Source organism: Pempheris klunzingeri, chromosome 2, assembly GCF_042242105.1.
Source record: "Pempheris klunzingeri isolate RE-2024b chromosome 2, fPemKlu1.hap1, whole genome shotgun sequence".
NCBI classification, from domain to species: Eukaryota; Metazoa; Chordata; class Actinopteri; order Acropomatiformes; family Pempheridae; genus Pempheris; species Pempheris klunzingeri.
In genome coordinates, this window is record NC_092013.1 from 20,720,650 (window position 1) to 20,737,502 (window position 16,853).

Genomic DNA, 16,853 nt, shown 5'->3' on the forward strand with positions numbered 1-16,853 from the left:
GGCTAGTTTTGGCATTGCAGCGAGGAGCACTGTCGTCCCACTGCCCACGCACTAACGGAAGGGTATTTTTAAATACTGGTGTCATGGCGTCACATAGAGCTTGCTAGGCATATGGCCGGGGAAGATGATGGCTGATTTCTGGGATTTGCTCCAACAGTGACAGTTGGCGTCCTACGTCACCACCTTTGATTAGGGCAGGATGCAGTGTGATGGACATAACACAGGCTGCCTCTGAGGGTGACGGCCTCGCTGGGGAAATGAGCCACGGTCCCATGAGACCGCCACCTAAGACTGAACTTCTTCAGTTTGCAAGAGGGAACTGTTCTCACTCCAGGAAGGGTCAGAGAATAAACATCCCCTCCAGAAAAACAACTGCACACCCTGCATCAGGTGTGCTTTAATACCAAGCCAAGACATCAACAGGTCTGCCCAGCTGCGCAGCAGACTTAAGCAGTTGGGAACCTGTCACATTTGCTGGGTGACTGGTTTTGTTGAAAAAGAGAAGCTGGAGAGACATGCAACCAAATCTAAGACGCCGACTGACTGCTGGATCGCTTTATCGCGGCGAATTCGGCACAGTGTAATGCCTTTCACGGATAGATGAGGTGACCCAAAGCACGGAGATAAGACAGACTGATGAATGTGGAACTGAGCAGCAGGTGAACAAAGATGCAAACAACATACCGGATACCTGTAACATATTCACATGGTCACACAAAGACACACGCAGACATTTACATACAAATAACTATATAGATATATGCATGCACACACACACACACACACAATACCCTAAAATACACGACACCAGCACACGCACACACATGCACGCATCACAGACACCTTCCTGAAACTGAGCATCTGCTCTTTGATTATCACTGTCTGGCAAAGCAATGACTGGGAGATGTGAGGAAGCCTGGATCTCTCCTCACTGCTGTACATGTATGAAATGAGAATTCTACCACTCGTCTAATGATGCTGAATAATACACACCTTAGCTCATCTAAATCCAAGGCAAAGAACTTCTTTTAATCATTAAGATGCACTATGGTCATGAATACAATCCAGGAGCTTAGAATAGACGAGCCTCGTGATTTCATAGAGGTGTAGCAATTCTTTTTTGGACTCCCAAGGCCCGGCGCCAGCTTCACTTGCATTAGTATTGTGAGCACGGAGCCATTCATGAATATTCACGAGGTGTAATGCAACACTGGGCCATTGTCAGACTGTCACTCCATCTCATGTGGCAATATTAAATCTCTGAAAGATTTATTACTTATGGGCACTACAAAGACCTCCTTTTCATTTCCTGACCAAACACACCTGAGAGAAACCAAGCGAGCGTATGTATGTACAGTAAGACAGACGAGCAGAGGGTGTGATTATCCAGTTATAGCTGCGTGATATAAATGAATAAGGTATGTAAGTGATCGATTAAATATTTAAAAAACAATGTTCAAATACAATACTAAAAAAATAAGCGTGTGTCTTGTCAATATGTGCCAAATTTCTGTTGTAATAACCTCTGACCCGAATCACAACAGTATTACTTTTTTATACTTTTCCATTCCAAGATGAGTACAGCTCCAAGCAGGTCTGTGAATGCTTTGAATTTCAAGTGTGCTCTAATTAGAATCAACCAACACACATTTTCTGTGCTCTTTTCTTTAGGTGGTGGGAGAACAAAAAAAAAAAGAAGAAAAAAAAACAACAAATGTCTGCTGATGCTCCTTCTATCTCTTTAAAAGAACAAAGGTAGTGATAAATTAATGACTTCAAACACAGCAGAGAGAAAAGCTTGTCAAAATATTAGCACCTTTGACATTTAGCAAGAGATTCACAGGGCCCGTTCCCCTCGGGGCTTGTCATCTGTTTTATCATCAACATGTGAAAGAGGCAAAGAGCTGTTAGAATCCTTACCGCAATACTTTGTCTGAAGAAGACAGCTCATGCCATTACACTTTGAAATGTGAAGTTGTACTATATGCCTATCCACTCCAGAATATGGCGATGACAGTTGCTACATTTTAAAAGCGGATATGAGATATGCCCATTTGAAAAAAACTGACAACACCAATTGTGACAATTGGTTTTTAAATAAGGGCCAAAGGGCTTTTTTTTTCCCTCTCCTCCGCTTAAATATGATTAAATGGTTTAAAGGTAAAGGCTTGCAATATTTCATATTTTTCCTAATATCAACAAATCCAGACGAAAACTATCAAGAAAGTTCAGCCTTTCAAAAAACCAAACTATATACGTGTGAACCCTTTTTTTTTTTTTTAAAGATTTATGTCTTCAGTAGGAACCAAAAGTGTCACAGACAAGGCAGGGTTGTTTTGATCTTTTCACTGGATCTCTTGAAGATAAGAAATACGTGGTCTAGTCATTGTGCGGAATCTGCAAAACATTTTTTTAAATCTAAAAATACACCCCTCTTGTCAGTCTGTACTGAAAAATGATTGATTCATAAGGTACAGCTGAAAGGAGTGTCCCAACCTCGCTAATTGAGACCCTGTAGATTCACCCTATTTACCCAGATATGTATATGGATCCTGGCAGGAAAATGTCTTGGCACACAAAAAAAATAAAGCACTGATCCAAAATCTAAAACTTTTTCTCTCAACCAATAATCTGTGAGTGCATCGAAAGAAAGCTGGACTGCAGTTAAAACCGCTGCAACAAGATAATCTGCAAGCGTTCAAAGTTCGGGTCCTAAGTGTCATGTGATGAGGAGCGCTTTTTTTTTTTTAATTTCCAAAAAAAATGAAACCTCTACTTGCCACAAGCAAAGTGAGCAGGCTTCACTGTGTAGTATTGGTTTATATCGTAACAATGAACCACAGTTAAGGTAAGAAAAAGCAGTGGTGTGACTTGTTTACTGAATATTTTAATTTCCCCACTTGTGTCATTCGTGAAACCCATTAAAGTCTTTCCACTTCTAGATAATAATGACAGTTTCTATACATCGACTCTGAGTGACCACAGCTGCTCAACAGAATAATAAGAGGGACATTTTTAATTAGATGAAAGGTGGTGATGTGAGATAAAATACTGACAGCCAGACAGAATGCAGCAAGCAAACATGTACCAGCCTCAGTCTCCTCATTCAGAACCTCTTTCTGCCTTCAACCATTGCTTGAATCTCATGGAAGATAATGTCTCTGTTTATCATGTCAGGATTGCGTGGCTTGTCTCCAGGAGGACCATGCCAACGTATCGCCTTTGAAGTGTTAATTGGATGCGCTGGAAGCCATCTTTGTTTTTAGATTAAAAAAAAATTGTGAAAAAAGTGTGTGTCTCTCTCTTGGATCACGCACCATTAAAACTTAAAGGGAAAGTTTGATGGTAAATGTATTTCGTTGAAGAAAAAAATACCTCGGTACACGCTATATTGACTGAGAAAGCTGCAAATTCTGTTATTCTTCAGCCACCAACGTCTTCATTTGGCCTGGAAGAACTACAGGCTATTTCATCTTGGATAACTAGCCTGGGTGGCCAGGGGGCATTCTCCAAAACAAAACTCCCTTGTTATTTTTGCATGTATTGCAAACTTCCAACAGCATCACAGTATACGGTCAGATGCAGGAGAGAGAAAAACTGAGGCTGCAGCTGCGTCAGCCGTGCAAGAGGATGAAGCTGGCGGGGACCATGCAGAACCCGAGCTGCCAAAAGCAAGCGCTGACTCGTGGTCCCCTTTGCTCAAACTGCCCTCTGATGCCGACAGAAACTCAATCACTGCCGTAAACGCTGCACGTTCCTCCAAACGCAGCAGTGGATGGGACGTGCCGCAGCAGGACCTCATAGCTAGCGTTACCTCCGACCACGGTGACATCCGATGAACATTTATCGTGTGACACAATGAGTCAAATCTTCTCATGTTCATGTTATACACTGTTATACACGAGTATATTTGGTTGTTGTTTTCTGTGTGATAACACGACGTGATTCAGAGCTGGCCGTCAGCGTGTAATAGTACGTCAGAGTTGTGTTTTCTGCTAGTCATGCTTCCTTTGCATTTTGGACGCTATTCTCTGTTGTTCATACCTTTGCGCCCTGAATGCTTGTGGAGTAGTGACTGTTACTGTGACTGTGATTGTTACTGGGACCTTGAATCTTGTTTTTGACATGCCTGTTGACACATTTTACCACTTATGCCAACACTCAGACAGACAGACAGCGGAGCGCAGAGATGATGAGATTATGAGAACTGCACATCACATCGGAAGTTCGCGAGCAATGCATCCTGGTAAATGTAGGCACTGCCAGCGCGGCTCTGCAAAACAGGAGATGTGAGCTTTCTCAGCCACTACAGCATATGTAGAAGATTATTTTACACACCTAATAGTTTGTTGGTTTCTGATTAAGTTCCTGCCTTTCCGTATGACATTATGCTCTGTGCTGACACACTATTTTAGCTTGATTAATAACACTGTATGTGAATACATTGAACTACTCATCCTGGAGGTTAACCTTGAGCCCCCAACAGAGATTGTAACTACTGACAATCAGATTGTATTCACCTTGTGGTGTCATTCAGACATCTGGATTAATCCAGCTCACAACCTATTCTTTTTGGTTGTAATGGTATAAAACCTTGCTCTGAATAATGATCTTCAGAAGAGATTTCATGACTCTCTCAGTGAAATACTCATCAGAACAACCTGTATCCCTCTGAATTTAACAAAATATTCTTTCCCTCAGTCTGGGAGCTGAGGGGAGTGCATGTGTGGAAGACACATTCACTTGGGTAGTTATTGCTTCAATGGACTACATTTACCATTTAACGCTGATTGGAAATCCACACAATACGTGGCAAAACTTCCCTTCAGTGCTTACTTTCCCCTTTAAGTATGACTCCTGTTTTTCAAATTCAGTATCTGCATCGCTACGTCTTCTACTTTGATCATTTGCAGATGAACAAATACATTTTCATCCTTCATTAAAAAATAAAGTAAAGCGTGAGACTGAACAGCTTAAGGAGGTGCTCATTGAAGTTGGTAGAAGGGTAGCATCTCTGAGATTGTCTTTTTCAATGATATAACATTGGTCAGTGTGTCTAAATTCTCATTTGACTTCTCTAATTCAGGTTGACTTTTTCAATAACAGTACTGAGCTAACTCAATCTAGCAACAGACAGCTCCATGAATTGCCCTGTCAGTCACTTGGAGTTTTGCATTCGCAGCTAAACTCGCAATCTGCTCAGCTGTAACACAATTAAGCGGCATCAAATGAAAATCAGTGTTGCTCTGAGTACATTTGCAAAGGAGACATAAGGGGGCCCAGTCGGTTTCCAAGTGCGGCAAGGGGATACAAGGAGACAGCAGGAGATTAAAACGGAGAAGAAATGAGAGAAGTGTGTGTGTGTGTGCGTGTGAGTGTGTAGAAGGAGTGTTTTGGGTGAAGTTGGAGGATAAATAGAGGACAGATGAGAAAAAGGTGGTGGGGGAATGAGAACAGCATGCAAAGACAATGAGTTAGTCTGCGTCCTACTCACCTAGAGTGACCTCTGTCTGCATGGGCATGGACAGTGCTGGGTGCTTGACTTCGCAGCTGAACAGGGCATCATTATCCAGCTGAGGGTTGAGGGTCCAGGTGAGTCGGGCCTGCACCACCACAGAGCCGTCGCTCTGGGGGATGTGAGTGTGGCTGAAGTAGTAGAGAGGGTCCGTGCTGTGTACCCAGCGGGGAAACTCCCGGCTCACCACTGTCTCTGGGATGACCTCTGTTGCAGGGCTGGGCTCGTGGGCCTGCTGGCCCTGGGTGTGCACACGCTGGGGGCTCTCCGTGTACAGACGTGGCGACCGCCCCTCGGGGTCCAGAAGGGAGAGGGAACGCTGAAGTTTAGTGTCATCCAGGTCCCTGCTGATAAGGGGCCTGGCTCCTCTCACCCCCGCTGCACCGCCTCCCTGCTCGTTGGTGGAGGCTTGAGTGTAGGAGATCACCTCTATCAGCTCACCATCACGCTTGAAGTACACCTTAGACAGAAGGAGTATTGAATTAGAGTGAGAAGTAGATATACAGGGGGAAAAAAGGGCGAACAAAGGCAAATTTTGCTACACCAGCAGAGAAAAACAGTATACATTGCACAAACATTGCCATAATAACACCTCATGAAGGTGATATGACAAATATGTATTTACAGCAGACTCAGAGAAACATTAGCATTAATTTGAAGTCCTGTTTCTGGCCACCAGGCTATTACAAACCCTATATTCATCCCTTTTTTAATGCTCTGTTTTAGTAAACACAGCGTCGGGAGCTTAATGTGTTCACCAGCCAGTCGCTAATTTTGTCTGCCTGCCTTTCGGTGCTGGACAGGCAGTGTGCAGTGGGTTTGACTGAACTTTTTCTAAGCTGATAACAGCTGCCTGCTGCACCTGGAGATGTAACTGATGGAAGCAGCGAGAGTCTAAACAAAGCTGCGGATGTAAAACCAAAACAATGAACTGAAAGACTGAGTAGAGCTGAAGGAAAGTGTACTTTAGTCACAAGGAGTGATTGTTTTTTGGGGGTTTTTTTTACCATTGTTAATATAAGTATACAGCTTTATAATAGACTCAGAACTGCTGTGTCAGTCCGGTAGTGGCTTGTGATGCCACAGAGAGGGCTTTCCCAGGATATTACAGGAGTTTCTTCAGCATTTCATGAGTCTATTAACATCTCAGGGTGTCTAATCCCCTGACAGGGAATTTATGCTTCCATTCAGCATATAACCTCCAGATATTAGCTTTGAAATGAGGCAGTAGAGTCACAGCCTGTGGTGTTGCTATTTTGTAAACATATACCTTCTTTTTTGTTGAAAGAAAATTTAATCTGCCGCAATCTTTTGCAAACCTTTGGCCATTTAAATTCTTTTTTTTTTTGCGAGTAGATGGCTGACGCATGCTTTGAGATGGTACCACCTCCAGGGTTGATGCTTTGAGTGGGTAATCAGCGATAATGAGTGTAAACAAGTCAGGATAAGGCGAAGGTCCTGAGAAATAACTCCAAATGACATTTTCACAGTCACTAAAGGGATAGAGTCGATAACACAATTAAGTTTTACAGCATTACAATGTGCGGCCCTTTCTAAGATAAAGTATTGGCCTTTAAAGTGGCTATACATATTTATTTCAGTTCAGATCAACATACAAATATAACAAACTTGAGTATTCAGTACTGAAGGACACGTTTTATTTTTAAATTGTGCAGTGAAACATATTATATTAAAACAATAAATAATATATAAATAAGTAATTATAATTATTAGAACTTATTTACAAAGAAGTGTTTTGTTTTATATGAAGAAAGTCCAGCTGGTAATTGGTAAGCCCTCTGAGATTCACTCAATTTACCCTTTATTTTAGCAACTTTATTTTAAAACACTGATGAATGGGGGCTGTCACCGTGGCCCCTCTTGCTGATGAGGTTATATCTGCAAAGACAGATGCAACATCATTATATTACTGGCTGTGTTGTGCGGCTGGGTTAGATCGTAGTATTTATAGCCAACTCTAAAAAACTTTCTAGCGGCTGCCATCAGAGCGGGCTGGTACTCATCCACATGGGGGTTCGGTGACCTTGCTCAAAGGCGTTCAGCCTTACTGGTTGTTGTCAGTACCATGGATAAAGAAAACTAAAAAAAAAAAATGAACTACTCATCCTCCAAGGCAACCTGCTGACGCTACCTGTGGACCTTGAATTGCTCTATGGCCCCATCTACCTGTGCTGCACTTTCAGTACAGAGTTGGGAAACAAGCTTTTCTTTAAAATTTTGATTCATTTTTTATTTTTTAAGTTTGTTCATTTTAGGATGTGACTTTAGAGGTTGAGGCACAGCCGTCCTTATCCTTTTAGAACATTTCATTTGATATTCATAAGAGTAAAAACAGATTTCAGTGCTTGAAATGGATGTTTGCTTTTTCCAAAGCAGCCTGATCAAGCCTGATAATAAATTGCCCTTGTTGAGGAAATTCTGAAATCACATCAGCCCAATGTGCTTTTGAAGGATGACTTATGACTACAAGTACAACCCTTGTTTTTTATTAGTGCACACACACGTACCAGATACTCTTGTAAAACTTGAAAAATAAAGAGCCCCTCCAAAGAGTAAGTGTAGCAAAGGTTCACTGCACACACAGATGGAAAGTTATTACACTCCACTCAACCTAGTGGATATGTTCATGCCAGTGTAGCTAAGGGGCATGTAAGGGTGTGGTGTCAGGTATTCTTACATGCATCTGCCCACTGGTAAGATAATACACTTGAGCTCATACACAATCTCCTGCCTGTGAAAACGAACAACAGCTCTTCAAACATGGCCTTTACTTTTACATCCGCAACATCTACTCGTGAACCTTTGGTAGTAAACACCTGTATTGATTACACCCCAGCACAGCATAAAGCCAATTTGAAATGTTCCACAGATTAACACGCTTTCCTCTGTTGAGTTGGACATGTGGGACCATTCAAAACCCATCGCCTTTTATCTGCATTTACCTAATGCGCTCTGTAGAGCCAGAGCTTAAAATCCAATAGCGCAATAGGAAGTAGAAACATCAACCTCAGATCTACAATGACCCCATTGCGTCTGCCGCTGACTCCTACAGCTACTCGACAACTTGGAAAGGGAAGAAGCTTTTTCACTGTGTATTAAAGCACCTCATTAATTATCACAGCAGGTGGAGGGAGAACAGCGTGGATTAGACCGATCCATGCACCTGTTCTGTACCTTTTGTTGGACAAAATGGTGTGGGTACACAATAACACCTGTGTTGGCTATGGATTGGTATAATAGGGAATTAATTCTGTAAGCCGAGATAACTGATTTGTTTCTGTAAACATTAGCAGACAAGTTAATTTACAGGCATAAAAGGAATATTGATTAAACATCTACATGACTTAACATAGTGCATGGAGCCGTGTGTGGCGTGTGCTCTGAATGAGTCAGAAATAATACCCTTATTGAAGTGTTACCTCAAGCAAAATACAAAGCATCAGTTTACATATTCATAGTGATCGCACCATGACTAAATATCTTTCTTTGCCACCTGCCGGCTTGAAGTATAAGAAAAGGAATCAATTAATGTTTCATCAAAGACATGAATGAATGGGATAACAGATATGTCGCTGCAGGGACAGAGTGAAGTGTTACTTCTGTGTCATTATCCTGCAGTTCTGCTGCTTCTTCATTTCTCCTTTCATTGCTAAGGAGCAGATCACACATACTGTATGGATATGGACACATAGACACAGATATGTTTAGCCATATATAGAAATTGGATTGTTAGAAGCTAAATGAACTCTGAGTGAGTGTAGACTCTAGTTCGTCATGTTATTGATGGATATCCTCCTAAGAGTCTTCCAGACAGCGCTGATTATGATCGGTGGCCACGCTTCCTCTTTGTCAGTGCATTTTGGTGTTTAACACGTCATCATTTTTGGAACGTTTTCCCTTGATTCATTGCATATTTTTGCAGTGCTTGTGCCTGCGATGTACCAGCAATGTTGGCAGTAGGGAGGTGCATCTCCATCTCTGAGGCCAGTGCGTCACACATCTCGATACGCTGTCAACGATCCGATACATCTATGATACAAATGACGTTACTACCAATATGATTTAGTACAATTCACCTCTATTGTGATGCAGTGCAATTTGACACAATTGGATTCAATGTAATGCATTGACAATATCAAATTAATATGTTGCTATGGAATTCAATATGGCACAGGGAGTTTTATTTCATTTCCTAGGTTACACTTGAAAAACTGCACAAGTGACATTTTTACTTCACATATTTGTTTCTCTAGCTTTCAGTAAGTTGTTATGATGTTTCTTTTTTGACCTCCAAAAAGCCCTTCAGGCTTGTGTCTGGCAGAGAAAATAAATCAGACTTAACAATAACAAAGATGTTAGAAAAGGTAGATCGTGAGTTCATCTCAAACTGTATCTGGCCCAAACCTTTTTTAATCGAGAACATGAACCGTTCGCTAATGCTAATCAGATTATCTTACCATCCCCAGTGGGCAGCGACTACTGAATCATGGTAAATCAGCAGAATGTGTTGGATATAACAGACATCTGATAATGACAATAAATGAGTTAAATGTGAGCACTTTTATTACACTGTTGAATATATCAGGCTCACAAATGCCAACTTGTATGACATCATTCAATAAAGAATTTGAATCACTGCATTGAGGAGACTTGGTATCTGTCTGAGTGGAATGCAGTTCTGCAAAGCCGAGACTTGACATCTTGCAAAAGTGTCAAACTGTGTTTTGAAATGATTTGTAACGGCACTTCTGAATGTACCGAACAGCTTAAAGCAGCCAAAGAAGAGGAAAGACCGACACTTATGACAAAGGTCCCTCGCCATGTGCCTGAACAAAATGGGCCACCAGAGCCCTGTATCTTTGTAAATATTCATATGAATCCATCCACAATTCATCTTAAAATCAAGCACAGTTAAGGAGACATCTGTCATCTCAGAAAACTGTTTTCCTTTAAGCTACGTACTAATTTGCTAAAAATCTCATTTCCCACATTTCCTTTCCTGACAAGCAGAGATAACAGAGAATGCATCACTTCTTCCAGTCTGTTCAAATGGGAGAGCAAACACTGATTAATTTTCTACAAGCGATTATAAAGGTGCCAAAATAACATTGAGGATGTTCATCACTGTGATACGTGTCTCCAATAAATGTTTGGCTTTCATAAAGTGACATGGGCACTTGTGTTAGGTACTGCTTTAGAAGACTTGCATTTCATGCGATGGTCCAACATTGCGTATTGATAAAAAGAATACACTGTGTTTTATTTTGTTATAAAATGGTTGTTGAAAAGTAAACTGTCACACAACAGGTATCTTTTTGTCCTTTACGATGGCGTGAACGACTACATTTGAGTCTTAAAAGTTTGAAATGTCCTAAAACATACATCTTTAGTTCAGCAAGCGTACAGCAGAATGTGAAAAATGGCCGTACAGTCTTTAATCAACACATTAGGTAATAACAACACATTAGGTAATACATTTGCGGTTGTAGAAGTTGGAAAGTATTCCTCGCTCTCATGTAAAAGGGGATTTTTAAGTGTTTTTGGCACTGCTGTTGCATTGTTCTCTTACAGTCAGTGTTACTGCATGGAATAAAGTGATTATCAATCACGCCTCTGTTATAAATCCCCAAACACTTCATAGTCCAATATGTGCAGACAATGAAACCAGACACAGACCACTTACTTCATTCTGAAATGAATTAGCACAGAAAAAAAGAGAGATGTAATTCTATGCAAAAGCCCGTACACAATACCATGGCGGTGGTAAAATTATGCTGGGATGGCATGAGAAGGGTTTTGCTTTTTTTTTTCCCCGTGAATAGACGGGAATGAAAGCACCTGCACTCTGCGCACTGCCAAGCTGCCCCCGCCTCACCAACATCTCAAATCCGAGACCTCTTTGAAAATGTAACAATCATGCGTTGGTCCATATACACCTTTATGTTGCTGCAATTAATCATGGCGATGTCAAAGGGACAAGGCGGTAATTTTCACGGTGACAGAATGATTCAATGAGAGAGCAGAAGCGAGAGAAAGGGGGGAGAGAAAGAGGAGAGAGGCAGAGAGAAGGATCCTGGCCATGACTTAATCAGCTTTCCTTCTTATTATTAACTGTCATTATCTTTCTCCTTTTCAATCAGTGCTTGCTTGTGCTCTGAGGATGTTCTAATGAGTGGCACTGGGAAGCTATTATTGATATGTCACCAGCTTGCTTCAATGACATCAGATGCCTGACAGATCTTGAAACATAATAGCAGACAGCTTTAACACATGCAGTCCATTATATTCTGCTCACTCAAAGCTGCACTACGGGAATTTGGCATGTTGGATGCCTTCAGAAAGTGGTGGGAAGTAACAGCTTCAACTTCAAGACACAAGAATGTACGTTATGTAATACAAATAAACTGCGCACAGCACGATGGTGTGGAAATATGGTGAATCTACCGCGTGTTATGGTAAACGTGAGGTAGGATCCACAGGAAATGCCACACTACTCTGCTGGGCCCCTGGATGGCCGAGGTAGCGTTGTGTGTTATGATGCAAGGATGCCACGATAAAACATGAGACACCTTATTATTTCAGTGACATCTGCAGAGGGTAGATAAAGAATGCAGTCCATTATAGCCCAGCTTTTAATATGATTTTGTCCATGCCATGGCCATCAGAATGCCTCACATCATTGCGCGTAGCAGCCTAGTTGACAGACAGGAAGCGTAGCAACAATATGCTACGCTGGAAGCTCATTGTAATTACAGCATGCAAAGTATTTGTTCTGCCCTCCTCATCCAGTAATGCCTCTGTCCTGCAATGTCATTATTTAGGAGGAGGCTGTTGCCATAGGAGCAATTATCTTTTTTTTTTTCACATCAGATGGAGAAAAAATATTTAAGTTAGGTAGCTAGCTAGCTATGTAGGAAGATGACAACCTTGTGCTTATGTGGGGGGGCAGCTGTCAATGAGCACAACCACAGAGCCTTTCGAATCACAGCACACAGCACACTGATTTGGCCAGAGAAGTATGTGGTTATTCTGAGGCCTGGAACCAGGCTACTGCTTCAATTAAACGCCTAACAAATTTCAAATATTTTCACCTGTTACACTTTCCTTTGTTAGGAGAAAGAAAGAAAAAGCCCCAAAAAACCTAAACCATTTAACATTATTGACTATTGGCTGAATATTTGCATGTTAATGGTTAATTCAACCTTAATGTGACATTTGAAGAATCAATAAAAAGAAATATAATGAACCAGTAGAAGGAGAGTGGGAGCCTTCGTAGACTGCTTTTAATATAAGTGTTAAATACAACGGTAGCAGTATTGGATGAACTTCAACACTTTCAAATTTCTACAGCAAGCCAGAATGAAGTGTCAGACATTGCACTGCATGCTGGAAAGACGCAAAAGAATGTTGCATAGCAACAGGGTATATATATATATATATATATATATATATATATATATATATATATATATATCTTTCCTTTTGGAAACTCAAAGTAAATGTATCAAGACAAACACAAAGCTCATGTCTGTGTTTAGTATCAAATAAAATGTTGCATTAAATGATGTTTACAGCAATTAAGGTTCTTCTAAGCAACGGGATTAAAGCCAAGGCTGCTGTGACCTATATTGAAATTGCGCCTATGGTTTGATCTAAGCAGAGACCGAATGTGACTATACAGCACGCCCAGTTACTAAGCACTCTACTTTAGAGTAAGAGGTCTCAAACCTCATTTGTTGTGTGCACAAAGCTCAGGTGGTAAAGAGAGTGTAAGGCAGCTATTCATTTAGAAGCAGATGCAGATTTTTCTCTCTCTGTCGCTCTCATCTTGTCTTTTTCTAAAACACATCCCATTCTGATGTTTATTATTTTTGTTTTTTGGTTGTTGTTTTTTTGTTAATGGTAATTTATCCATACTTATTTTTAAACATTAAGATACCAAAGGTAAAAAAAAAAAAACATCAATTATGTGAAAACTTGATGATAAAAATAACATCTGCAGCGCAAACACCGCGTAGCTTCACTGGCTGCTTTGTTTTAATTACTTGAAGGGATTCTGGCTGATCTGCAGCATAATCAGCAGCTCTTGTCTTTCCTATCCATTTTTCTCTTCACTTTCTGTTAACAGCAGCCATATTCTAAGCAGCGCTCGTCACCAGAGCTGCGTTTTCTTGCAGCGGAATACAGCAATATATCTTCCCCTAGTTTTTTTTATGTTTGAAACTTGAGTTTGAGCTCATTGTCCACCTGCAACTTCGCAGTTTCACTTCACTCTCACCAGTCACAGCATCATTTTCGGTCACAGCATGAGGCTGTTTTTCAGCTCTGCAAATCTGCTGTACTCAGGAGTTGTTAGAGAGAAGAAACAGAGCTAAAAGAGTTACACCAGGTGGCCAGAAACAAATGAATTATTCTATTTGTTAACAACATATCAAGTAAAAAGACCGTATAAATAATCATTGCAGGGTTAGAAATTATCTGTCTGTGAATCAGCATTTCACTGTTCACTAAGTACCCCTTTATAAACCTCATTTTGAAAAACCATGACTGAAGCTATGACACACACTACATGCTGTAACGCTGAAAAAATAGATACAGAATCTGATCTATTCATGTAAACATGTCACAAGGCCTCGTTTTTATTCCGCGGATTAAAGAATTCATTCATTGGATTCTCACAAAAACATTAAGTGGAATAAAATTTGGAGTAGCCAGGAACAACGCTGATTTAAAATGAGAGATACAACTAAATGGTCATATTTAGCATCTGCTAAACGGTGGCTCAATAAATCAAGCCTGTTTCTTTGTAAGTTGTATTGAGACCGGGCTTGCAATGATATGACATTGAAAATGGAGCTGACAACAGCTCATTTTGCAACAAGCCCCGGGGCAGCTGCACCGACAAAGACTAAATGAGTTTCATCAAAAAGCAAAGAGAGCCGTTTGAAGTTACAGTCACATAACTGGGCCAAAGCAGCAACATTCAAGCAAATACTTACAAACCTAATAATGAGCTTTTTTTTTCCTCTTTTTTTTTTTAGATGCAGCGTGACCGTGGACAACAGAATAAATAGAACAAATAGTCACAGTTTGTGCTCATTCTTATAACTAAATGGGGATCAAGTCAAATGAAATACTTTGTGGGCAATATAATAATTAAGAATAATGCCACGGCAGTGTGTTATTTTTATTATTTGTATCTTGTAATTGTTCTTTTTGTAACATGGAAGAATGGTTAGCTTTCATTATTCTATAGCAGCTACTATTGGCGTACCAAGATTTGAGAAATCATGTCGCAACATTTAGCTAATACATGCGGTTCGCTACAGAGCTAACCTGTTATCATACAACAGTAACAATTTAGACAACCAAGAGCGGAGAACACGTCGACACAACATATGAAAGCAAGCTCCACTTCTCAAAGGACTAAACTTTTTTTTTTACATGTCATTTACAAATTAATGTTTTCTTCTACGTACTAATTACCACAGTGTGAGATCTCAAAGGAGATTAAAGAGAAGTTTGCAGGACTGGGGAGCCTTGTGAGACTCTACTTCCAAAATCCATCCGTGGAACCCGTTTGTTTTGAGTTTGTTTACCAAGTTTTTGATTTAGACCAACAGTACAAGGAAGCTTTGACAGGCCATGATCAGCTCCCCGCAGAGGTAATGCAACTTTCCAAGTTGGAAGTGTTTTCCTTCTCACTTTCCTTGGATCTTGACTTCATATCTGGCATCCACCCAGTGTACACACTGCGTCTGTGTGCCTAAAGGATATATTATGAGGCTAATAAATGACCTCGATATTAGTTTGCATCCAGCTACAGGGGCAAGATGTGGAAATAAATCTCCTCCTATAGTTTTATCTGGCTCGCACAACGAGTCGAATATATTTTTAGCAAATCAATTACATACTATGAGAGCACCAAGAACTTTAAAGGCCCTTCACGCTGCACACTGCTCACTGCTCATTGGCAGGTGTTTTCACTTGTCTGATTAAACCTCTTCTCTGGACTGTGTGGGTGTGTACAAACAGTGCTTCACTTACATCTGCCTCTCCTGTTGCAGTTTTGTTTCATCTACCACAGCGGAGCAACCTACACCCACATAAATATATAGATACGTGGTTATTTATGAAGTATATCAATATACAACGTTTGGCGAGTTCTCGGGCAGAACAGAAGTGGTTCAAAACGCCACTTTGGCAACAAAACGAGCCAATCTGAAGATGCAGGAGACGCATTGGTTATTCTTAGGATGATATTAGATTCAGTGTCTCCCCTAAGATTACAGTCTGGGAGCTCGGTAAATATATTGTAGGTTGCTATATGTCACTGGTGAACTGAAAAATGTCTTGTGATAAAGATTCACAATATCAGTTTCTTATACGTCTGATACTAGGAATACCCACATTCCTTATTATTTTCAATTAATTCCATCGGTCCATTACTGTCACTTTTACCTATTCTGCTTTCACGCTTCACAGCCTTGAACAGAGGTCAACAACAAAAATGCCTTTTTCTTATATTCCTGGTTGTGTTGCTTCACCTTTCTTATACGGACAAGCTTTTAGTACTGATAAAGCTGTCACGCTGCAATGTCTCCTTCACTGAATTCCTCACATCCTGTGCCATTACAAAAGATTTCTCTCTAACTTGATATTTCCTCATCACGCCTTTCCTTCACCAAAGCAATCTTTAGAAGGCCACTAAATCTTGCTGTGCTATGCTTCCTCTTTCAAATAATCTGCTCTGTATGTATGCCTTTATATGCCTCCACTCTTTGTGTACATCTAAAGCTCAAACTTGTGCCCGTTTTCGTATCTTTTTCTAAAGAGTAAGAAAAAAATATTAGAAAACATTTCTATTCTATTTAACACCAGTCCATGCTATGGAAGAAGAGACTTATGGTTTAATAAAGGTATGGGTTGCTCTTCTAGATTGCATTGCATCTATGTACATGAAATTCTTGAGCAAAAAAACAAAACAAAAGATGGATTAAAAACCGCTTTTGCAGCACAAAGCTTCGGTCAATTGTAAGATTCAAAACATTTCAGTATCCTACACCAAAGCATTTTTCTGCAATCTGCAAACACGGCGGCGAATGTAGTCAAAGTGTTTCAAATTTAGTTTTTATCTCAAGTTTGTGACTTTGCTCTCCAAGCCGCTGACAAATCTAATCACCAGCAATATGACACTGACACAAAGACAGCCCGGGCTTACTGACCAGCTGAAACCCTTCAGATCTCTTTCCCTCCATTAAGTGATGGAAGAAGGATCCAGCAGTGCTGAGCTTTAATGGCTTAAGGCTCCCTGTGA

General features: G+C 40.6%; 1 protein-coding gene across 2 annotated transcripts in view; it reads right to left on the reverse strand.

Annotated features, from left to right (window-relative positions):
• Positions 1 to 16,853, reverse strand: part of igsf21a (immunoglobin superfamily, member 21a) — a 171,816-nt gene that overhangs the window by 11,659 nt on the left and 143,304 nt on the right. For both annotated transcript variants that reach the window (XM_070850545.1, XM_070850537.1), the window contains exon 6: positions 5,495 to 5,975. In XM_070850545.1, the coding sequence (XP_070706646.1) occupies positions 5,495 to 5,975 (481 nt within the window). The remainder of the gene's footprint in view (positions 1 to 5,494; positions 5,976 to 16,853) is intronic.